At 38.6% G+C, this 17,909-nt stretch overlaps 1 protein-coding gene across 9 annotated transcripts in view; it reads left to right on the top strand.

The window, feature by feature from the left end:
• LOC139121791 (chromodomain-helicase-DNA-binding protein 1-like) overlaps positions 1 to 17,909 on the top strand; it is a 52,319-nt gene that overhangs the window by 29,506 nt on the left and 4,904 nt on the right. For all 9 annotated transcript variants that reach the window (XM_070686951.1, XM_070686956.1, XM_070686954.1 and 6 more), the window contains exons 12-33: positions 1,484 to 1,674; positions 2,106 to 2,233; positions 4,430 to 4,646; positions 4,934 to 5,026; positions 5,499 to 5,689; positions 6,300 to 6,488; positions 6,976 to 7,123; positions 7,670 to 7,822; positions 8,355 to 8,426; positions 8,779 to 8,928; positions 9,281 to 9,429; positions 9,922 to 10,024; positions 10,567 to 10,662; positions 10,907 to 11,086; positions 11,429 to 11,610; positions 11,849 to 11,890; positions 12,370 to 12,512; positions 12,864 to 12,990; positions 13,450 to 13,600; positions 14,011 to 14,124; positions 14,648 to 14,914; positions 17,506 to 17,637. In XM_070686951.1, the coding sequence (XP_070543052.1) occupies positions 1,484 to 1,674; positions 2,106 to 2,233; positions 4,430 to 4,646; positions 4,934 to 5,026; positions 5,499 to 5,689; positions 6,300 to 6,488; positions 6,976 to 7,123; positions 7,670 to 7,822; positions 8,355 to 8,426; positions 8,779 to 8,928; positions 9,281 to 9,429; positions 9,922 to 10,024; positions 10,567 to 10,662; positions 10,907 to 11,086; positions 11,429 to 11,610; positions 11,849 to 11,890; positions 12,370 to 12,512; positions 12,864 to 12,990; positions 13,450 to 13,600; positions 14,011 to 14,124; positions 14,648 to 14,914; positions 17,506 to 17,637 (3,218 nt within the window). The remainder of the gene's footprint in view (positions 1 to 1,483; positions 1,675 to 2,105; positions 2,234 to 4,429; positions 4,647 to 4,933; positions 5,027 to 5,498; positions 5,690 to 6,299; positions 6,489 to 6,975; positions 7,124 to 7,669; positions 7,823 to 8,354; positions 8,427 to 8,778; positions 8,929 to 9,280; positions 9,430 to 9,921; positions 10,025 to 10,566; positions 10,663 to 10,906; positions 11,087 to 11,428; positions 11,611 to 11,848; positions 11,891 to 12,369; positions 12,513 to 12,863; positions 12,991 to 13,449; positions 13,601 to 14,010; positions 14,125 to 14,647; positions 14,915 to 17,505; positions 17,638 to 17,909) is intronic.

Consider the following 17,909-nt stretch of genomic DNA (forward strand, 5'->3'; position numbering starts at 1 on the left):
ATACTGGTACACATTACATATACTGGTACACATTACATATACTGGCAAAGGGCTGACAAAAAATGAACTGTCCAGAAATTTGTTACATTTATAGTACTATCGTTTCCGTAGAGAAACTGCCTGTCTGAATACAAGTAAGCTTCATAAAAACCTCATGATATGGTCATATAACAGCATTAATGTCTTTGCCAGTCACGCTCTGTATGCATATGATGATGTACTTTACACGGGACGTAATCCTGATTTCCTGTGATTAAATGTGTATCTGATGCTACTTGCCTAGTAGGAACTATTGAAGAAATAATAAATGTTGGTCCATTGAGTGTTTCCTATGTTTTCAGTGCTGTGGTTAAATTTTACCCCAGCAGTAATCCATCAAGGCATGCAAATAATAATAATAAATAATAAATGCTGTCAATCAGTCGGAACTCAGAGAACGATCGGCATCATCATTATTGGAAAAATAATTTTCAAGGCCTTTGAGTGAAGGAAATATATAGGAAATTACAAAAAAGTCATATGTTATTACGTATTTGTGATATGTAAGCTAGTGATGGTGATATAATGCAATCCTGATATCATCTCATGTGATGTTTGTTTGATGCCACTTCTAGGAAATAACATAACTCTACTTTGTATGAACTGTGTCACTGTCAGCTCTGTTCTTGTATGTCATGAATTTGAAAGCACGCTGAAAACATTGGGGCTCAATGTGTGCAAGATACATTAGCAAGCTTGATTATGCCTGCCATGTTGCTGCCTGTAGCAACTTATCCAGTCCCGAGAGAGCATAGCTATCCTTTATTCAAAGCCTGAAATTTTAAAAATCTTTCAGAAATCTTCACTGTAAATGGTAAAGATTGTTGATTTCCTCCTTCAGAGTAAATGAGATGGTCCAAAACAATGATTTGTTACGTGCCTCGATACGAGTGAAATCAGAACATTGATTTGAATAGGTACATCTGGAGAGTTAGCAGGCTGTGTAAAGATGTACAGACTGGTTTCCATAGTTGCCCAGTCTGGTGAAGCCCTTCAACGTTTTTGAAGTCAAAGTAGACGCTTAATGTTAGATGTAAAATATCCATATGGTCGCTGTGCTATTTTCACTTTCGTTAAAATCTGTTCGATGCTGGCTGATAATGGTAAAATTGTTTGAGAACGCCCTGCACGTAACTAAATATCATATAGCGTTAATGGTGAAGAGGCATTTAATAAAAATATTATTGCCTGAATACATGGATTTATGTGCCCTCACAGAAGGAGACAATTTGCTCTCCTGACGTCGGGCATATTGTCACCTGCTCTCGGGCACATAAACCCATACCATGTATTCAGGCAGTAATATATAATATTCATCGCTGTACATGTTTGCACACATTTATGTAATGAATTATAATATGCCAATGTACAGTCACACTGACAACCTTCCTATGGTGTTTTGTCACCAACACAATCAGGCTAACTGTTTGAGATTTGCTTTCAGTTCACACAAACCAGAAAAATCCTGGCGAGTCAACTTCAGGGCATCCAGACTACCTGTGCAAGTGGCAGGGTCTTCCATACTGTGAGAGTACATGGGAAGATGGTGACCTCATCACAAAGAGGTTTCCAAAGACTGTAGAAGACTACAATAACAGAATGAAATCACAGAAAGTGCCATCCAGAATCAGTAAGGTCAGTGTTTCACCGTCCAGAATAATGGTACCTTTTGCTTGATAAAACCATCACATTTCATAATACTGATCAAAGATATTTTCCATGATATACAAAAGAATGGCACATACTTCTAACTGGTGCAAAGCAACTGAAAACTTATCGTACATCCCTTGCAAGCTGCATTCTTGAACCTGTATATTTTATCCAATATAAACCATGCTTATTTTCAAATCTTAATGGTTAGAAAGGAATTATCAAGGTATCATGATGGTGCCAGTTTAGCCAAGTCATCAAAACTGATTTCAAAATATTAAAAAAATTTCTTTACCTTCATGAAATGCAAGAATTATCTATCTATATATTATTCTGTATCCAATGCATCTGTGTACTCCAAATTTGAAATGTGCATGCAATTTGGTACATTGTGTAACTTTATTCTACTCTTACAGGTGCTAAAACAGAGACCAAGGTTTACTGCATTGAAGAAACAGCCAACTTTTCTTGGAAACAATGACACTCTGCAGCTCAGAGACTATCAGTTAGATGGCCTGAACTGGCTACTCCACTCTTGGTGCAAGTGAGTAAAACTTTGGCACCAAATACCGATATGTCAACCAAATTTGCTCAGTACTGTTTGCAAGTAAGGTTTCATAGAACATTGAAAGACTAACATACTTACGGTACAAATTTGTGAAACAATAGCTTTACAACACCTTTGCATTTTCATCAAGCTGATTAATTTAAAAAACACTCATCAGTCAGGCTGGCCCCTCAAAATAATATCTGGCAAGAGGTGTTTAACCCCTGTTTTGACAAACACCAAAGGACGATCAACACAGAGTGTAGACTGAGCAAATAGTGGTGTTGTAACTTTAACCCTTTTCCTGTCGAGCGCCCTTGTCCGTTATTCTCCCAAGTCAGTAGAAAACCGCCCCATAATATGTGCCTGCAAAAGATTGGCTCTCCTGAATGTTATCCTGCCAGGCATTTTGGCAGAAATGGCCCATTTTCAGGGTAGTTTTAGCCGTACTTATACGTGTTAGACTTCGATAATTTCTACATGCCCGTAGACAGGGGAAGGAGCTCAAGGGTTGCTGCAGAAAAAAATTGAGGTCACCGGCTTTGTTTGCCCCTGGGAGTGCCTCATTTTATTGCCGTTTCATGTTTATTTTTTCGGAAATAAACTCCTTCAGTATTACGCACGTCCACTAGGCACAAACATCACCTCACTCGTCTGTTAGTCAGAGACCCTGAGGGTCGTGCTAGGGGTGCAGAAGCACCGTCAAACCTGTCCTGTTTCCCCAGGGTAGGGTCAATTGAATACGTACCTTAAACGACTTGGCAGTGTAGCACAAAAACTACGTTTTTGCCGTTGTATTAACGACATGGCTGAGCCATTGAAGCACAGCTCAACGTAGTTCAGCCAGCTCAGTTGGGAGTTGGCTTACGAGTTGGCTTACGAGTGTTATCGTTCATTACTGACTTAATCGAGTGGTCCTCAGTCAGGTACGGGTTTGTACCGACATGGCTTGGGCTGCAGCTAACCAGTGATAACCAGTCACTACACCCAAGTCTTCAGTTCACTTTTGCGATGCACGGGTGCAACGCAATATGCTTCCATTGTTCTAGCCATCGACGTGTCCACATGCCTGGCAGCCATATTGTACTGCTAGCTGGTTTGCATAACAAAAGCAGTCCCTGCTAACTGCAGGCGGTATCCCTGTAGCATATTGACCTTATGTCACCTTTTGAATTCTCTGTACGCAAACAGCGTACGTAGTTACTAATGCGTCGGCAAGAGGATACGTTTGCCTGCAAACCAGAGCCAATACTTCGGACGATGGAATAAATAAAAAAATCCAAAGCTACGTCCATTGAATGGCACGGCCAAGGCGGTGAAGGACGTTGCCTGGCTTGAACTTGCAGAGCTGAAGCCCAGCTTAGTACGTCGGACACCAGTATTTCCGAGTCGTTCATATCCGTTCCATCGGAGGAACAAGTCGAGCCGTCCCGTCAAAAATACGTTCTCATTTTCAGTCACGCACAACTGAGTAAGTGACTTTCGTCTCGCACCATCGGCATATCTGCCAAGTCGTTTGCAAGAGGTAGCCTTCTAGATTAGCATTGCCGAGTTGGTCAAGTTCGGCAGCAATCTCTATAGTGTCAGGCAGCCAAGTACGTCCAACTCCGCCAGAAAACGTCACCATGCTATCCTGCCAAGTCCGCTAAAAAGCGGTAAAAAAAAACCAGCGCCCCTTGGGTGTGGGGGACTGGCGGACAGGTTTCTGCACCTTTCCCTGTCTATCGACTCCCTGCGAACCCATTCCGAGGGGAAAAGGCGTTCCTTGTCAGAAAACCTCTCCTCGGATGACCCCTTAACGCACAGGGGATAGCAAAACGTAGTGCCGTCGACTTGGCAGGAAAGGGGGTACCCAAAAAGGGCCCGATTTCCACCGGGTTGGGAGAATAACGGTCACCAGTGCTTAGATTCTGGCTACACCGAATTTCAAGCGGATTTTCACCGACTTGGCAGGAAAAGGGTTAAAGAGTCTGACCTTGAAATCTTCCATTGTGTGATTGTACCAATTTATGTTTTGCTTGAGCAAGTTAAAACACACAGAAGTGCTCACAATATCATTTTATCACAGCTCCTAAGTCCACGTGATTTGAAAGATATGTGTAAAGTCACACAGAAGTATACTGTATCAGGTTTAATTCAATATTTTATTAAAACTGATCTTTGACTAAGATATGTATAACTTCATATTTTCAGAGATAATGGTGTCATTCTAGCAGATGAAATGGGTCTCGGGAAAACGATACAGGCAATAGCATTTCTGTCTTACTTGCATAATGCGTACCAGCTGTATGGGCCTCATCTCCTTGTTGTTCCACTGTCAACCATGACAGCATGGCAGAGGGAGTTTGATGCCTGGGCTCCAGATCTGAATGAGCTGGTTTATATAGGAGATATTAATAGTAGAAATAAAGTAAGTGTGATTTTATTGCGTCTTTCACAAGTAATAATTTGTGATTTTACGTTTTGAAGACCAAAGACCAATAAATCTTGATACAAAGGTCACACTGTGGCTTGCCTGATTTCATTACCAGTTGTCTTTTGATGCAGTTCCATGCAAACGCAATGGCTGTTTTGTGTGTATTTCAAGTTATTTGTAAGTGGCTGTTGGAATCTGTACAACAGTTTTACATTCATTCAGTGACAGTGGTGATATTCTTTGTAACTAACATGATTTGGTCAATCATTAACTATTTTCAGATTCGTGAATATGAGTGGTGCTATGCTGGCAATCGCAGCAGACTGAAATTCAATGCACTGATCACAACTTATGAAATTCTTCTGAAAGATAAGGTAAAAATATCTTCTTTTGGGTGACAGTATTTTTTTTGAAGCATGCAAAAAAGATAGTCTAATGAACCTTTACTTCTTGTAACAATGTTTCAGATTGACTTTTGTGTTGTGCTGAAATTGATGAAAGTAAAAATGCTTTTAGTGAAATGATATCTAGAGATCATATGAATGTATAGGTGTCTTCACTACTGGCGTGTTTTCTTTGTTCATGGTGGTGTTTTTATTACCAATGGCATGTGAGTGTCTGAAAGTTTCTTTGCGTGTTTGTTTTTTCACTGGTTCAAAATAGCAGCATTTGCTAGTTCAGATGTATGAGCACTTTCATAGGTTTAACTCTTTCACGTCCGTTTTACTGAGCGTAGGCTCATTCATACTCCAAACCAATCAGTGAGGTGTGTTAATATTGTCTCAGCCTAGTGTTTGCATAACATTTCATCCTCAACAACTAATTTAAAACTTCCTGCCATTTCAGTCTTTCCTTAATAGTGTCAATTGGGCTTGTTTGATCGTAGACGAGGCTCACAGGTTGAAAAACGATGACTCCTTGCTCTACAAAACTTTGATGGAGTTCAAGACCAATCACAGGTTACTGATCACTGGAACTCCACTACAAAACTCCTTGAAGGAACTCTGGTCTCTCCTCCATTTTATCATGCAAGAGAAGTAAGTAGGCCGAGTATAATGGCTCTGTAATGGACGACCCAATATCTCCATCATTTTTAGCCTCGAGGTCTGTGGTTCTGCCACCTGTTGATTACTACAGCAGTTCTGCCACTTTGAGTACCAGCTTTGTGTATTAAATTGGTGCAAAAAAAGCAACGATCTTATGTGTTGTGAATACCAAATAGATGCAAAATGTTGGTGTCACTTTATAATAGAATATGAGGTCAATCAATTCATTAATTTGACATGAGATGCTTGTATCAACTGGTATATAAAAATATGAAGTGCACATAAATTTGCTGTTTGCAAAGTTTTCTGTACCTGTTCAGTTGTCAGTATATTCAGAACTTGTCGTTTTTTGTCAGAGTATTTCAACTTTGCGCCATTGCCTTGATACCTGGTCTACATCATCTAGAGAGCAGTCGCAGAATGGTGAAATTTGTTGAATGTACCAAATCAGCAAATGTTGAATTATTTATGAAGCAGCTTTAGATAGAAAATTTATAGAAGTATCACAACAAAACATGGTACCTCATTGCCTGTGGATATTTATGGATTCTTTCCGGCTATCTATGTTTACAAAATATTGAATATGTTTTTTTTCATGCAGATTTGATTCCTGGGAGAAATTTGAAAATGAACACTCATCGTCTGATAGGAATGGATATGCTAGTCTACACAAAGAGCTTGAACCGTTCCTTCTGAGGAGGGTTAAGAAAGATGTTGAGAAATCCCTGCCAGCAAAAGTAGAACAAATTTTACGGGTAGAAATGACAGCCATACAGAAGCAATATTACAAGTAAGTGAGTGCAGTGTGACACTGCCTAGTAGACTTGTTCAATTCCACTTGTCTTGTTTTGTTTGATGACTCAGATTTATCTATGAGGGGTTGGATGTAGAAACATGGAAAGGTTATATAGGATTAATAATTTTTCCCTTAATTTGCGTTGTCAGTTTAGATCTGAATCCATTGAGACAAATTAGGCAAAGTGGAAATCCAGAATTTGCTTCTCTATGAAAAGCTACAGATGTCAGTTTTTCCTGCTCTGAACAAATTTAACATATTAGTTCCAGAGAGGCCTGTAAGGGCACCCTCTGGAACTCTTGGCTTTGCTCAAGTTTTTTTAGGGCATTTCTTTTGTGTATTGATGTTAATCTGGTCAGAGTGTGAAATGATGTGCAGGGTTGCCATCTATTTGTAGATATGTAGTGTTTGTAAGGATAAGTTCATTATTTTCAGTGAAAAGGCTCAGTGTACATATTTTCCATTTCTTCCCTGCCGTCAGGTGGATCCTCACGAAAAACTACAAAGCCTTGAGTAAAGGTATGAAGGGGAATTTAAACGGTTTTCTCAATATCATGATGGAGCTGAAGAAACTCTGCAACCATCCTAGACTCATAAGACCTGCTGAAGAGAACCAGCATGATTTACAGGTACAAATACCATAATATCCCAGCTGTGGATGATTTGTATAACAGAACTGCCAGGTGATTTGTGTATCCAAAGTAGTTAACTGTAACAGACTTATCACCATGACACTCTTAAACAAAGAAAATGGGTGATAGGACAGAAAAAATGAGAAGAGATATATGGGTATTGCAGTCAATGATAGATGAAGTAGAAGCATAACATACATAGATCCATCCAACTACCAGTGAGTTACTCATCAAGCAACAAAACATGTACAAAATCTGTCATTCTTATGTCAGAATATTATCCATAATATTATTCCCTCCTTTTTTCCTGCTCTTAGATTTTCTCTTTTGTGATTTTCAAGAGCTGGAACACCCATTTGTTGATAACATCAGACCAGCATATGTAGTATAACTGTAGACCAGCATATGTAATCAATTCCTTTGTTTTGTTGAGTATCCAAAATACACCAGAATGAACCCAGTAAAAGTTTATATGTATTCATTGATTCAACGGCTTCTCTACCTTTACTTTAACATCTGTTTACTGTTTTCTTTCATTTTCAGAGTTTAATAAGGGCTAGTGGCAAAGTATACCTTCTTGATAAGTTACTCATAAGGCTCCATGAAAAGGGACACAGGGTTTTGATATTTTCCCAGATGGTTCGAATGCTTGATATCTTGGCTGATTATTTATCCATGAAACATCTGCCTTTCCAGGTAAACATGAACTCACTTTCTTCTACTAGCAAAGTGCTCAATTTTTGTCATTAATTTGTATACTTGAGGTCTTTAACCCTCAACCTGCCAGGCCTATCACTTCTTGATGTTTCAAGTCAGTGAAAAGCAGTTATGACCCAATAGGCATTTCCACGTACTTGACAAGGTACGTTATAGTGGGTTGAGTCAGTTGAAAAGAGTATCTACAGTATCTGTTTTAAGGGGCCTTCAGATACTCTAGTCTTAGTTATAATGCGATGTATGGAACATGTTATGTCTAGCTGATTTTAACCAACTTGACTTGATTGTGGCATATAAACTTGGCAGGACAAGGATTATGGTGTTGTGCTGTTGTTTGATAGAGTTTCCTGTATCAGTTAATATAATGCTATCATAAAACTATATTAATGTCAGAGAAAAATGTCAAAAGTTTCACATATCCATATGTTTGCATCATTTCATCAGGCCTTGGTCACTATAAATGGCATGTCTCAGATCAACATTAGAAGTTTTCATGACTTTTTCGTTGCAGAGACTTGACGGTTCAATTAGCAGTGAACTCAGGAAGCAAGCTCTAGACCACTTCAATGCTGAAGGTTCACAAGTAAGTTTACTGCAGAAGAACTTTGTTAATCTTTCCATGCGTCATGTTCCTTCTTCCGCATTGATCGCTGATTTCATATTCCTGTGCGAGTTTAATAAATCTCAGTCAAATATACTTGACAAATGAGATTCACATAATTATACAACAAAAAGCTCAAAATGAACAAAGATTGATATTTCATGTGAGATTTGGAAATCATATCAGATAAAAAGTAGTATCTTATTAATATAACAGTCAGAGGAATGAATGTTGAAAGAGAAAAGTGTCAGAAACAGATAAAGAAGTGGGAAGATAGAGAAAAGGGAAGTTTAGTACGCGGAATAGTAAAGATTCCCTATAATTTGTCTTTCAGGATTTTTGTTTCCTGTTGTCCACAAGAGCTGGTGGTCTTGGAATTAACTTGGCAACAGCAGATACTGTAATCATCTTTGACTCAGACTGGAACCCCCAGAATGACCTTCAGGCCCAGGCTAGAGCCCATAGGATAGGTCAGAGAAATCAAGTGAGTCTTTTAGTTAACTCTGATGTTTTTGTCAACTGGAGAAAGGACAAAACCCGAACACTTTTCCTGATCTTTGCAGCGTCACAAATTTATTGATGTGTGTAACGAATTGTCACGTTTCGACCAGGAAATTTTCCAGTCAAGATAGATACAATGTATGCATTGGTTGCAAAAAGGCAATTCAGAGACTGTAAAGATATAATTTACAGCATAGGGATTATGAGTACATGGTTTTCTATATGAGAACACCCATGCTCTGCCCTTCCATGGTTACCAAATGCCTGTCAAAATGTATGTGATTGCTACTTTTGCAGTGAGACATTTTTCAATTTTCCCAACTTTGCACAAAAAGGTGAATATTTACAGACTGGTGACCAAAGGTAGTGTGGAGGAAGACATTATTGAGAGAGCCAAGAGGAAGATGGTTCTTGACCATCTTGTCATACAGAGGATGGACACCACTGGTAGAACTGTGTTAGCCAAGACTTCAAATCCATCTAGGTAGGATATATCTGTAGTGAATATAATAACCTGTGGAGAGATTGTAATCAATGGTGGAGCTGATTCACTGATCCATGGTATGAGACATTAGGTCTTGTGCTTATACTTGTTGTACAATCCTAGTTTGCGCAGCAGACCCGTAGATACCAGTTAAAGCCATTCACCAGAATAACCTGAATGTAGTTATACTCACTCTATTGCTGTTGAAATTACTTGATTAAAGAATGACAAGTGTGAGATATAAAATGAAGATAGGACTCCCAGATTTTGTGGCAGGGACCACAGAATTTATCTTTGTGGTTGTATGAATAGATAACTTCGTCACCCCATATTATAATGATGCAAAGAGCAAAATATCTTTCTGCTGCAGTTTCTCAAACCTTATGAGTTTGTCATGAATATGAACTCTCCCAGTATTACTTTTGTGATTGTAACTGATAAATACTTTATCATTCACAGTGGTAATGTGTTCATGCATTTTTCTGATTACAGTACCACTAGTACACCATTCAACAAAAATGAGCTAGCAGCTATTTTGAAATTTGGTGCTGAAGATCTCTTCAAGGAAGCAGATGGAGAAGAACAGGAATTACAGGTATGTGTCAGTGTTACTTGTGGTTGGGCTCTCTGAGTTTGTGTCCATAGCTGGATTTCTGCAGAGTGGTGTAGGCATTGATGTATTAATCTCAGTGTGTTGATTGCGTGGTGTCGTGTGATGCACTATTCGGGTTTGTGTTGGTTGGTGCTTGCAAGCTAGTACAAGTTGATCAGCCACTCTGTATGTCAGTCTGTGTCCTTAGAAAAAGTCACCCAGGAGGATGCAGTAACACATGATAATCAGTGTTCAGTGTGAACATACAGTTTATAGAACATGCATTAGATGTTTACATGTACCTACAAAGTAATGATGTGATTACATTTAGAATTGCTTTTAGTCGTCCAACAATATGAACAGCAGCTTGATGATTGTGTTTTCTATATATATCATGGTTTGTAAATTTTAGTTGTTTCGGGAAAAATCTAGAAGGCTCCTGGACCAATTCTTCACTCATAAACCTTTGAACGAGAAAATATATTACCTATACCTGCAGTAAGCATTGTTGCTTCAGTTCATCATTTGATTGTTTCACATTTCAGGAAATGGACATAGATGCAATACTTGAGAGAGCTGAAACCAGAGATATTGAATCTGAGCCATCAACAGCTGGAGAGGAATTGCTGTCACAATTCAAGGTATGTCAAGATGATAGTCAAAAAAGCAGTTGCATAATTATTCCAATATGTATACACATTATGTGTAACTTTTCTCAGGCATGGTATTGCTTTGACCATGTCTGCTTCTGGGTGGTCAAAAAGTAAAGTTCTTTTATCAAGAGATGCCTGTTTGACCACAGTGGCTTATTGCACAGAGTGAAGCATTGTATTGATCCACAAAAAATCATCCATGAAATATTTTAACTTTTCTGTCCCATGCCAGGTTGCCAATTTCACAACTGTGGAGGATGAACCTCCTTCAGTGGAAGAGGATTTAGACAGTGGGAAGAATTGGGATGACATAATTCCAGAGGGTGCCAGAGCCAAGGTAGCAGAGGAAGAGAAACAGAAAGAACAGCTAGAGCTTTACTTACCACCCAGAGTGAGGAAAAGTGTCCAGATGGTAAGACAATGTCCAGTTTTATCTATGTATTCATATTCTGATATCATGTTTTACTGTGTCTAAATATGCAGTATATTTATTCAACATGTACAATGTGTCAAATTTGGAAAATCAGCAGTTCATATGGAAATCAGTTTCAAAGCCAAGGTTTGTGAATGAAACTTTGTGTTGAATTGCCTAATCACCATACAAGTTGCCAGTGATAAAAGTTGTAGATTTTAAAAACCCTTTGCATCTCTGTGTAAGCTTTGGCCAGCATATTTTAATTTTGCTCCTTCAAATTTGCAGTTCTTGGAAAACTAGAAGCCCAGCCAACACAATAGATCATCTTTTGCATTTCAGATGACATATCAAGGTAGTGACACCGAGGAGACAAGGAGTAATTCCAGAAGAAGACGAAAACAGAGATCTGATTCCAGTGACAGTGAATCTGATGATGAGAAGAAAGTGAAGAGGGCCAGGGGAAGGCCAAGAACTGTCCCACGTGATACATTCAAAGGTTTCAGAGATGCTGAAATCAGGAGGTTTGGCTCAGCCTTCCCTCAGTTTACATATAGTTCTCTTTTGGCAACTTTAAGTGCAGCAATTCAATATTCAAAAATGGTTGATATCATTTATACATTAGCTGTTCTGTTGTCTAAGTTCATTTGTCATGCGTGGTTTTGGATTCTCCTCAAAGTAAATGTTCAGATGAGCTATAACTTACGTTACAAAGTTTAACATGCAATATGAAAATGTAACAACATTTTTCTTGTGTTGCAGGTTTGTAAAAAGTTACAAAAAATTTGGTGCTCCAATAACAAGGTATGTACATTTTCATAATTGTAAATACCCAACCCTACAAAATTTTGATGTTGAAGAGTTCAAACAAGTTACCTATTTGACACCGTTATTTAAAACAATGCCAGTGTTCATGTGATATGGTATCTTTGAAACGTGGTGTTTTTCAAAGGCATGCAGAAAACTAGCAGAGCAATGAACCTTCACAATTTATTCAGGAATTTTAACCCTTTCACTACAATGGTTTGGCCCAAATCTGTTGTTATCAATGGTGATTGTGAGTGAACCTGTCTACAGGGAATTAGGGTGGGCAGGTTATATGTTGAATGAAAATTGTGGAATGATGATATTGCAGGGAATGAAAACCTTCCAACTAATGCCATGCAGAATAAAAGAAAAAAGATAGCTAAATATTATCAAAGCACGTTAAAGAGAAATTTTCTCTGTGAATGCAAATGTTATTGTCTGTTTATTGCTAAAATAAGTAAATTTGACATTTTCAGGTTAGAAGCCATAGCAGGCGATGCAGAGTTGCAGGAGAAATCACAGGCAGATTTGAAGAGGCTAGCTGAGGCTGTGCATAATGGTTGTGTTGAGGCTTTAGAAGAATACAAAGTCCAAAAGGCTGAGGATCCTAATTTTGATGGTATGTCTGCATTGTGATCATCATCAATGTTGTGGCCTTAATGGTATCACTCTCAAAAAAGTTAAAAAACCTACAACCAAAGAACTGAATGTAATTTGCTTATGATATTTATTCACAGGATAATTTATCAAAGATGACATTTAAGATTTTTGAAGCGTGTTTGAGATGCCTTGTGCAATCCAAAATTGGATTCCCAATATTGGTTTTACCTGATCTAACGTTTGCCATTCAAAAGAAAACCAATTTTACTTACATAAAACATTTCATGTAAACATTAAATGTCGGCGACACATTTCCCTAGTACTTATAAAATTCTTAGTTTTGAAATTACCTGTATTTGCTACAACATAGGCAAGAAGAGGGGTCCCACGCTTAAGATTTCAAGTGTAACTATAAATGTACAATCAGTTCTACGACATGAAGAAGAGCTTGAACCAATGGCCATCATTATCCCTTCTGACCCAGCAGAACGTAAACAGTGAGTACACTATCTATTACATCATAGACACACCAATCCTTTGACAATGACTGAATCAGTTATCTACTGGCCACAGAGAACACTGTCAAGTTTACTCTCGTTTCATTTGTTTTGTACACTTGCAAGTGCTGTCCACTTCAAAAAGTCATACTGCAACAGGGAGATCTGCTGTCAGCTGTCATTTTTGAGTCAACAAGCTTTAAATTCCTTAACCACTGACTGATTTGCAGTGACTTTGAGACACTGAGCTTCCCAATCATTTAAAAAAGCAAAGGTTTTGTCAAATGCAAGGCTGTTTTGCCATTTCCCTACAGCTAAATAGTTGGTTCAAGATGAATCTGAGAAATTTATAGAAACCCTATCAGAGTGAGAGATGTGAAAAATGATCTCTTGTAAATTGGATGTTGAAGCATGATGATGTTTGATGTTTACATTCTGCTGTCTTTTTGTGTGTGGCAGGTATCGTCTTGCATCGCGTACCAAACTTGCTCACTGGGATGTTGACTGGGGCAATGAGGAAGATTCTGGATTGCTCAGAGGAGTCTATGAGTATGGTATTGGAAGCTGGGAGGCCATTAAAATGGACCCTGAACTGGGTATTCAAGATAAAGTAAGTGCTGTAAACCAGACATTTTATCACTGTTATGTCACAAATGTTCCATGTCAATTTTAATACTTATTTGTTATGTTTCTGTGCTGCTGAACCTGCATGTACACTTCCAGTAAACTGAATTTAGAGAACCAAGGACTAAGTGTACACCAAGCTTTCTGTGTGCCCAGTATGGTTGTCAAATTTCATTTATGAATTTGGCCATATCAAGATTATTCTGAGATCAGAATCATAATGCTAATCATCCTACAGTAGCCTCCAGCCTTGTCAATGACATTGATTGCTCCTGACACAAGATCTACAGTATTTCTCTTATTTTTCACGATTCCTGTATGTTCTTTTACCTATGTACTTTGAATTATATGTCATTGCTGTCTAAGACAAGGAATTGTGTCTCCCTTCCTCCTCAGATTTTACTGCCAGATTCAGAAAAGAAGCCACAGGCAAAACAGCTTCAGACAAGATCTGAATATTTACTTAAAGTACTGAGGAAGGAGGCTCAAGCTAAGAAAGAGGGTAGGGAGGTAAGTGTATAAGAAAATATAGAGTGACATATATATAACCCTTGCTATGAATCAAACATGCAAATAGTTGTAAAGTGAAAATATTTTTGCAGTGTATAACTTGGTATGCTTAATACACAGGTTCAACATTAACTTCTACTATAAGAGTAAAACTCAGGAAATTTGATGTTACAATATCTCTTCTATCCAAACGTAATATTCATCTCTTGCTGGAAGTTTGTCATTTTCAACATGTATAGGAATACTTAGCCTTTCTCTTTGGATGATGTATGTCGTCTCTCCAAAAGATTGCAACGTAATACATGATTGACAGCTGACAGTTGACAGCTCATCCAGTCCTTAGTTCTACCTGTAGATGTCCAATTTTTCCATCGAAACAGAAGTGTTAAACTTTTGTATTGAAAGCATGATTTGTCACAAATACCATGTGCTGTGAAGATGTCTTTCTCCCCACATGGTAACACATCAGGTGTTCTTCCGGCCAGTTTGCTAGCAAAAAAAGTAAACATTATCGTCCGTACAGATTGTTCCAAAGGGAAGAAAAGCCAGGAAGCAGAAGGAACCAAAGCCACCGAAGCAGCCCAAGGGAAGGAAAAGTAAGAAAGCTGAGAAGGAGAATAACACTGAAGAAGTCAAGAAAGAGGAGGAACCTGTGCTAGAGGCTGGAGAAATTGATGAAAGTGCCAAGGAGTTGACACCAAAACAGAAGAAGAAGAGAGATAAGGAGGAAAGGAAGAAAGAGAAGGAAAGAGCCAAGGAGCTGAAGAGAGAGGCCAAGAAAGAGAAGAAGGTGGGTCAACCTTGTGTGTGATTAATAGGTTGTGAAATATGTGTACATCAAAAGATTTAAAAAAAATGTCTCTGTTATGTGACTCGTGACAAGTCTAAATTTGTATAGGTATTATGGACACAATAGTTACGAGCTGCCATATCTGTTCACACATTCTTTCTGTCTGTATGGCTATCCACTAAATTGTGTAGAAATGTTGCATATCCCTCTGTTGCATTGAACTGTTGTATAGACAGGGTTCGTACGCTCCTGGAAAGTCCTGGAAAGTCCTGGAATTTAAAACCACTCCTGGAAACTCCTGGAAACTCCTGGAAAATCAAAATTTACTCCTGGAAAACTCCTGGAAAATCGCTAGTTACGATCGCACACGGTCTAGAACGGCCTGATCGTAAGGGCAAACGTCAAACAGTATAATTGTCGAACGTCAAAATTGCAAAAATGCGAAAAGATGTTTTGCGACAGGTGGGGAGCCCTCCCGAGACAAAATTTGGAAAGCGCAGTAGTGTTTCTTAAAATGTCGTAAAGGGGTACCCTTGTACTAGCGTGGGCGAGACCATGTTGTGTATTCCATTATCCATGGTTTTGCACGCACGTACAGTGACATCGAAGTATGCATGAGTAGGTTGTGGAGGGACCGTGTTGAAATTTAAAGCTTGTTCGGGTCACCAGTCACAGCAATGCCTCCTGCAAAGTGTTTATTCAGCGATCATTGGTTGAAACAGCCCGAGTACGTAGGATGGCTTGAGCGGGCGCAAGATAAATTCGCGGCAAGATGCAAACTTTGTGAAAAGACTTTCGATGTATCGGAAAGCCTAGCACTACGTATGATGCTCCGTGTTCCCGTGGCTTGCCATTCGGCACATTCATGCGAGATATTGCCGGCCTTTGTGCCCTTCACCGTGCATTACCAGCAAACTTATGGTTTTTGACGTCATGCGAACAGTTCTTTTTTGCAGTCTGTGAGCGGTTGAGTGATTCGGGTAGGCATAGATTGGAATCGAGTTGATTTCGGCCGAAAGTAGTTAGAAAAGTAGTTTTTTGTGTGCGGTCCAAAGTGGGACCGCGTGTCTATGGACCTCAGCAGGGCTGTAGTGGGACGCTTTATAATATAATGCAGGGAACACATAGCATCATACGCGGAGCTATGAAAAGCCATGCTATAGCTACAGGAGCAAAACATCGAGCTCTGGTAGGAGAAAAACAGGAGCAAGTAAATAAAAAATTAATGATTATTTTTGCCCGATCTTCATCAAATGTAAAGTCGTCGACTAATTCTAAGCCTTCCCTGAGTTTATCTTTCCTGACACCACACTCGCAACTGCACAGTAAGTGAGGCTACCCACAATTCCCCTTGATTTGTTCACTCTAGACATTTTTTACTCAAGGCTTTTTCAATTTTATCACTTTCTTAACAATTTTTAACTTACAATTTAAATTCAGGATTATTTGTTGACATTGTGTTCCTAAATTATTGATTATGTTTAAAATTCAAGAGTAAATTGAATGAGAAGTCGATATTTGGAGGTGTTAAAAATTGCACACTTGTCAAGATAAAGTTATCAGCAACTAAGATGGTCTCATCATACCACCTGTCAGACATGCAAATTTCCTTTGTTACGAACATTAAAAAAATCAATACTCTTTCTTTTGCCAACACAGATGCAACTTATTCTCTCAGTTTCCTTGAAAATATTGTGTATGGCTGTCAAAAATCTATGTCGACAAAATTACAAAATTGCTATCTCCTCCGAGGAAAAGGGGTTTATCATCTCATTATTCAAAGTGAGAAATCAGAAAATTATGATGATCAGAACTATGTTGCCAGAATTTTTAAATATTGTTCTGTGTACAGAAGAAATTTGCTTCAGTTCAGTGAGTGATCTACGTGTGTACAGATCATGGAGAATTGTGGGTAGCCTCACTTACTGTCTCAATCGTCAGTGATGTTATTCAAGATGTCATCACCGTCAAAACCTGTCAACTCGTCATTGACTGCATTTGTCAGCAAAATGATGTCTTATGGGCTGAAGTTTTGTGGACAAGGAAAACATTAGAAACAATTAGTATATGATTCTTATTAAAATTGCAAGCTTTATTGTGCAAACACTCCTGGAAAATGGCATTTTTCAACCACAAATACTCCTGGAAAATGGCAAAAAAACTCCTGGAAAGTCCTGGAATTTTGATTTACTTGAAGTGTATGAACCCTGATAGACCACTACTGACAAAATTAAAACAAGAAGAAGAAGAAGAGATTTTGTAGAAAGGTACTTGGTTTTCGACAGTGGCTATGATACTTTTATAGATGTACAAGAGTGCAATAGTAAGTCCGCTTTTCACAAAGGCAACATATTTCAACATATTCTTTGCTTTAGATTGTAAGGATGAGTGATAGCACGTGTGTGTGTGCGCGTTGGTGTGTCATGAACTCTGCAACTATAGCTTGTTTATTGAACCACTCTTTATTAAGCATAGAAATTTAGCTGAGTGGTTTTGACTGTGATGTCTTCACTAGGTGACTGGTTGTGGCAAGTTCTGAGTTCGAACCCCATTGAGAATTTACTGAATTGTGTTGTATTTTCCATGCACAGATGAAAGAGGAAGGGAAGGTGGTAAAGAAAGTAGAAAACAATGTACCATTACACATCACAGCCAACACCACCCCAGTACCTGTAGATGCAGTGGATTTAATGGGAGACCTGGATGAACATGTATTTGCACAGGTAAAGTTGCTCTCCAGTTGTGCTATGAAAGATTGTGTTATAGTCAGGGTATTGTGTTCATTGTTTAGGATAGTATGGAAGAGGCGTATGGATATTAATGTTGTTTTTGAAATCTGCAAAATGTTTTTCATGTTATTGTCTCTTGTTGTATGCAGACTTGCATGGTTAATGTATCTCATTTCCATGTACCACACAGGATGAGTTCTTTTGCTGATACCAATAAGTGTATTATATGTATGGTCAAGTTGTCATAATTTCTAAAAATGCTTGTT

This window comes from Ptychodera flava, chromosome 21 (assembly GCF_041260155.1).
Source record: "Ptychodera flava strain L36383 chromosome 21, AS_Pfla_20210202, whole genome shotgun sequence".
In the NCBI taxonomy this organism is placed as follows: Eukaryota; Metazoa; Hemichordata; class Enteropneusta; family Ptychoderidae; genus Ptychodera; species Ptychodera flava.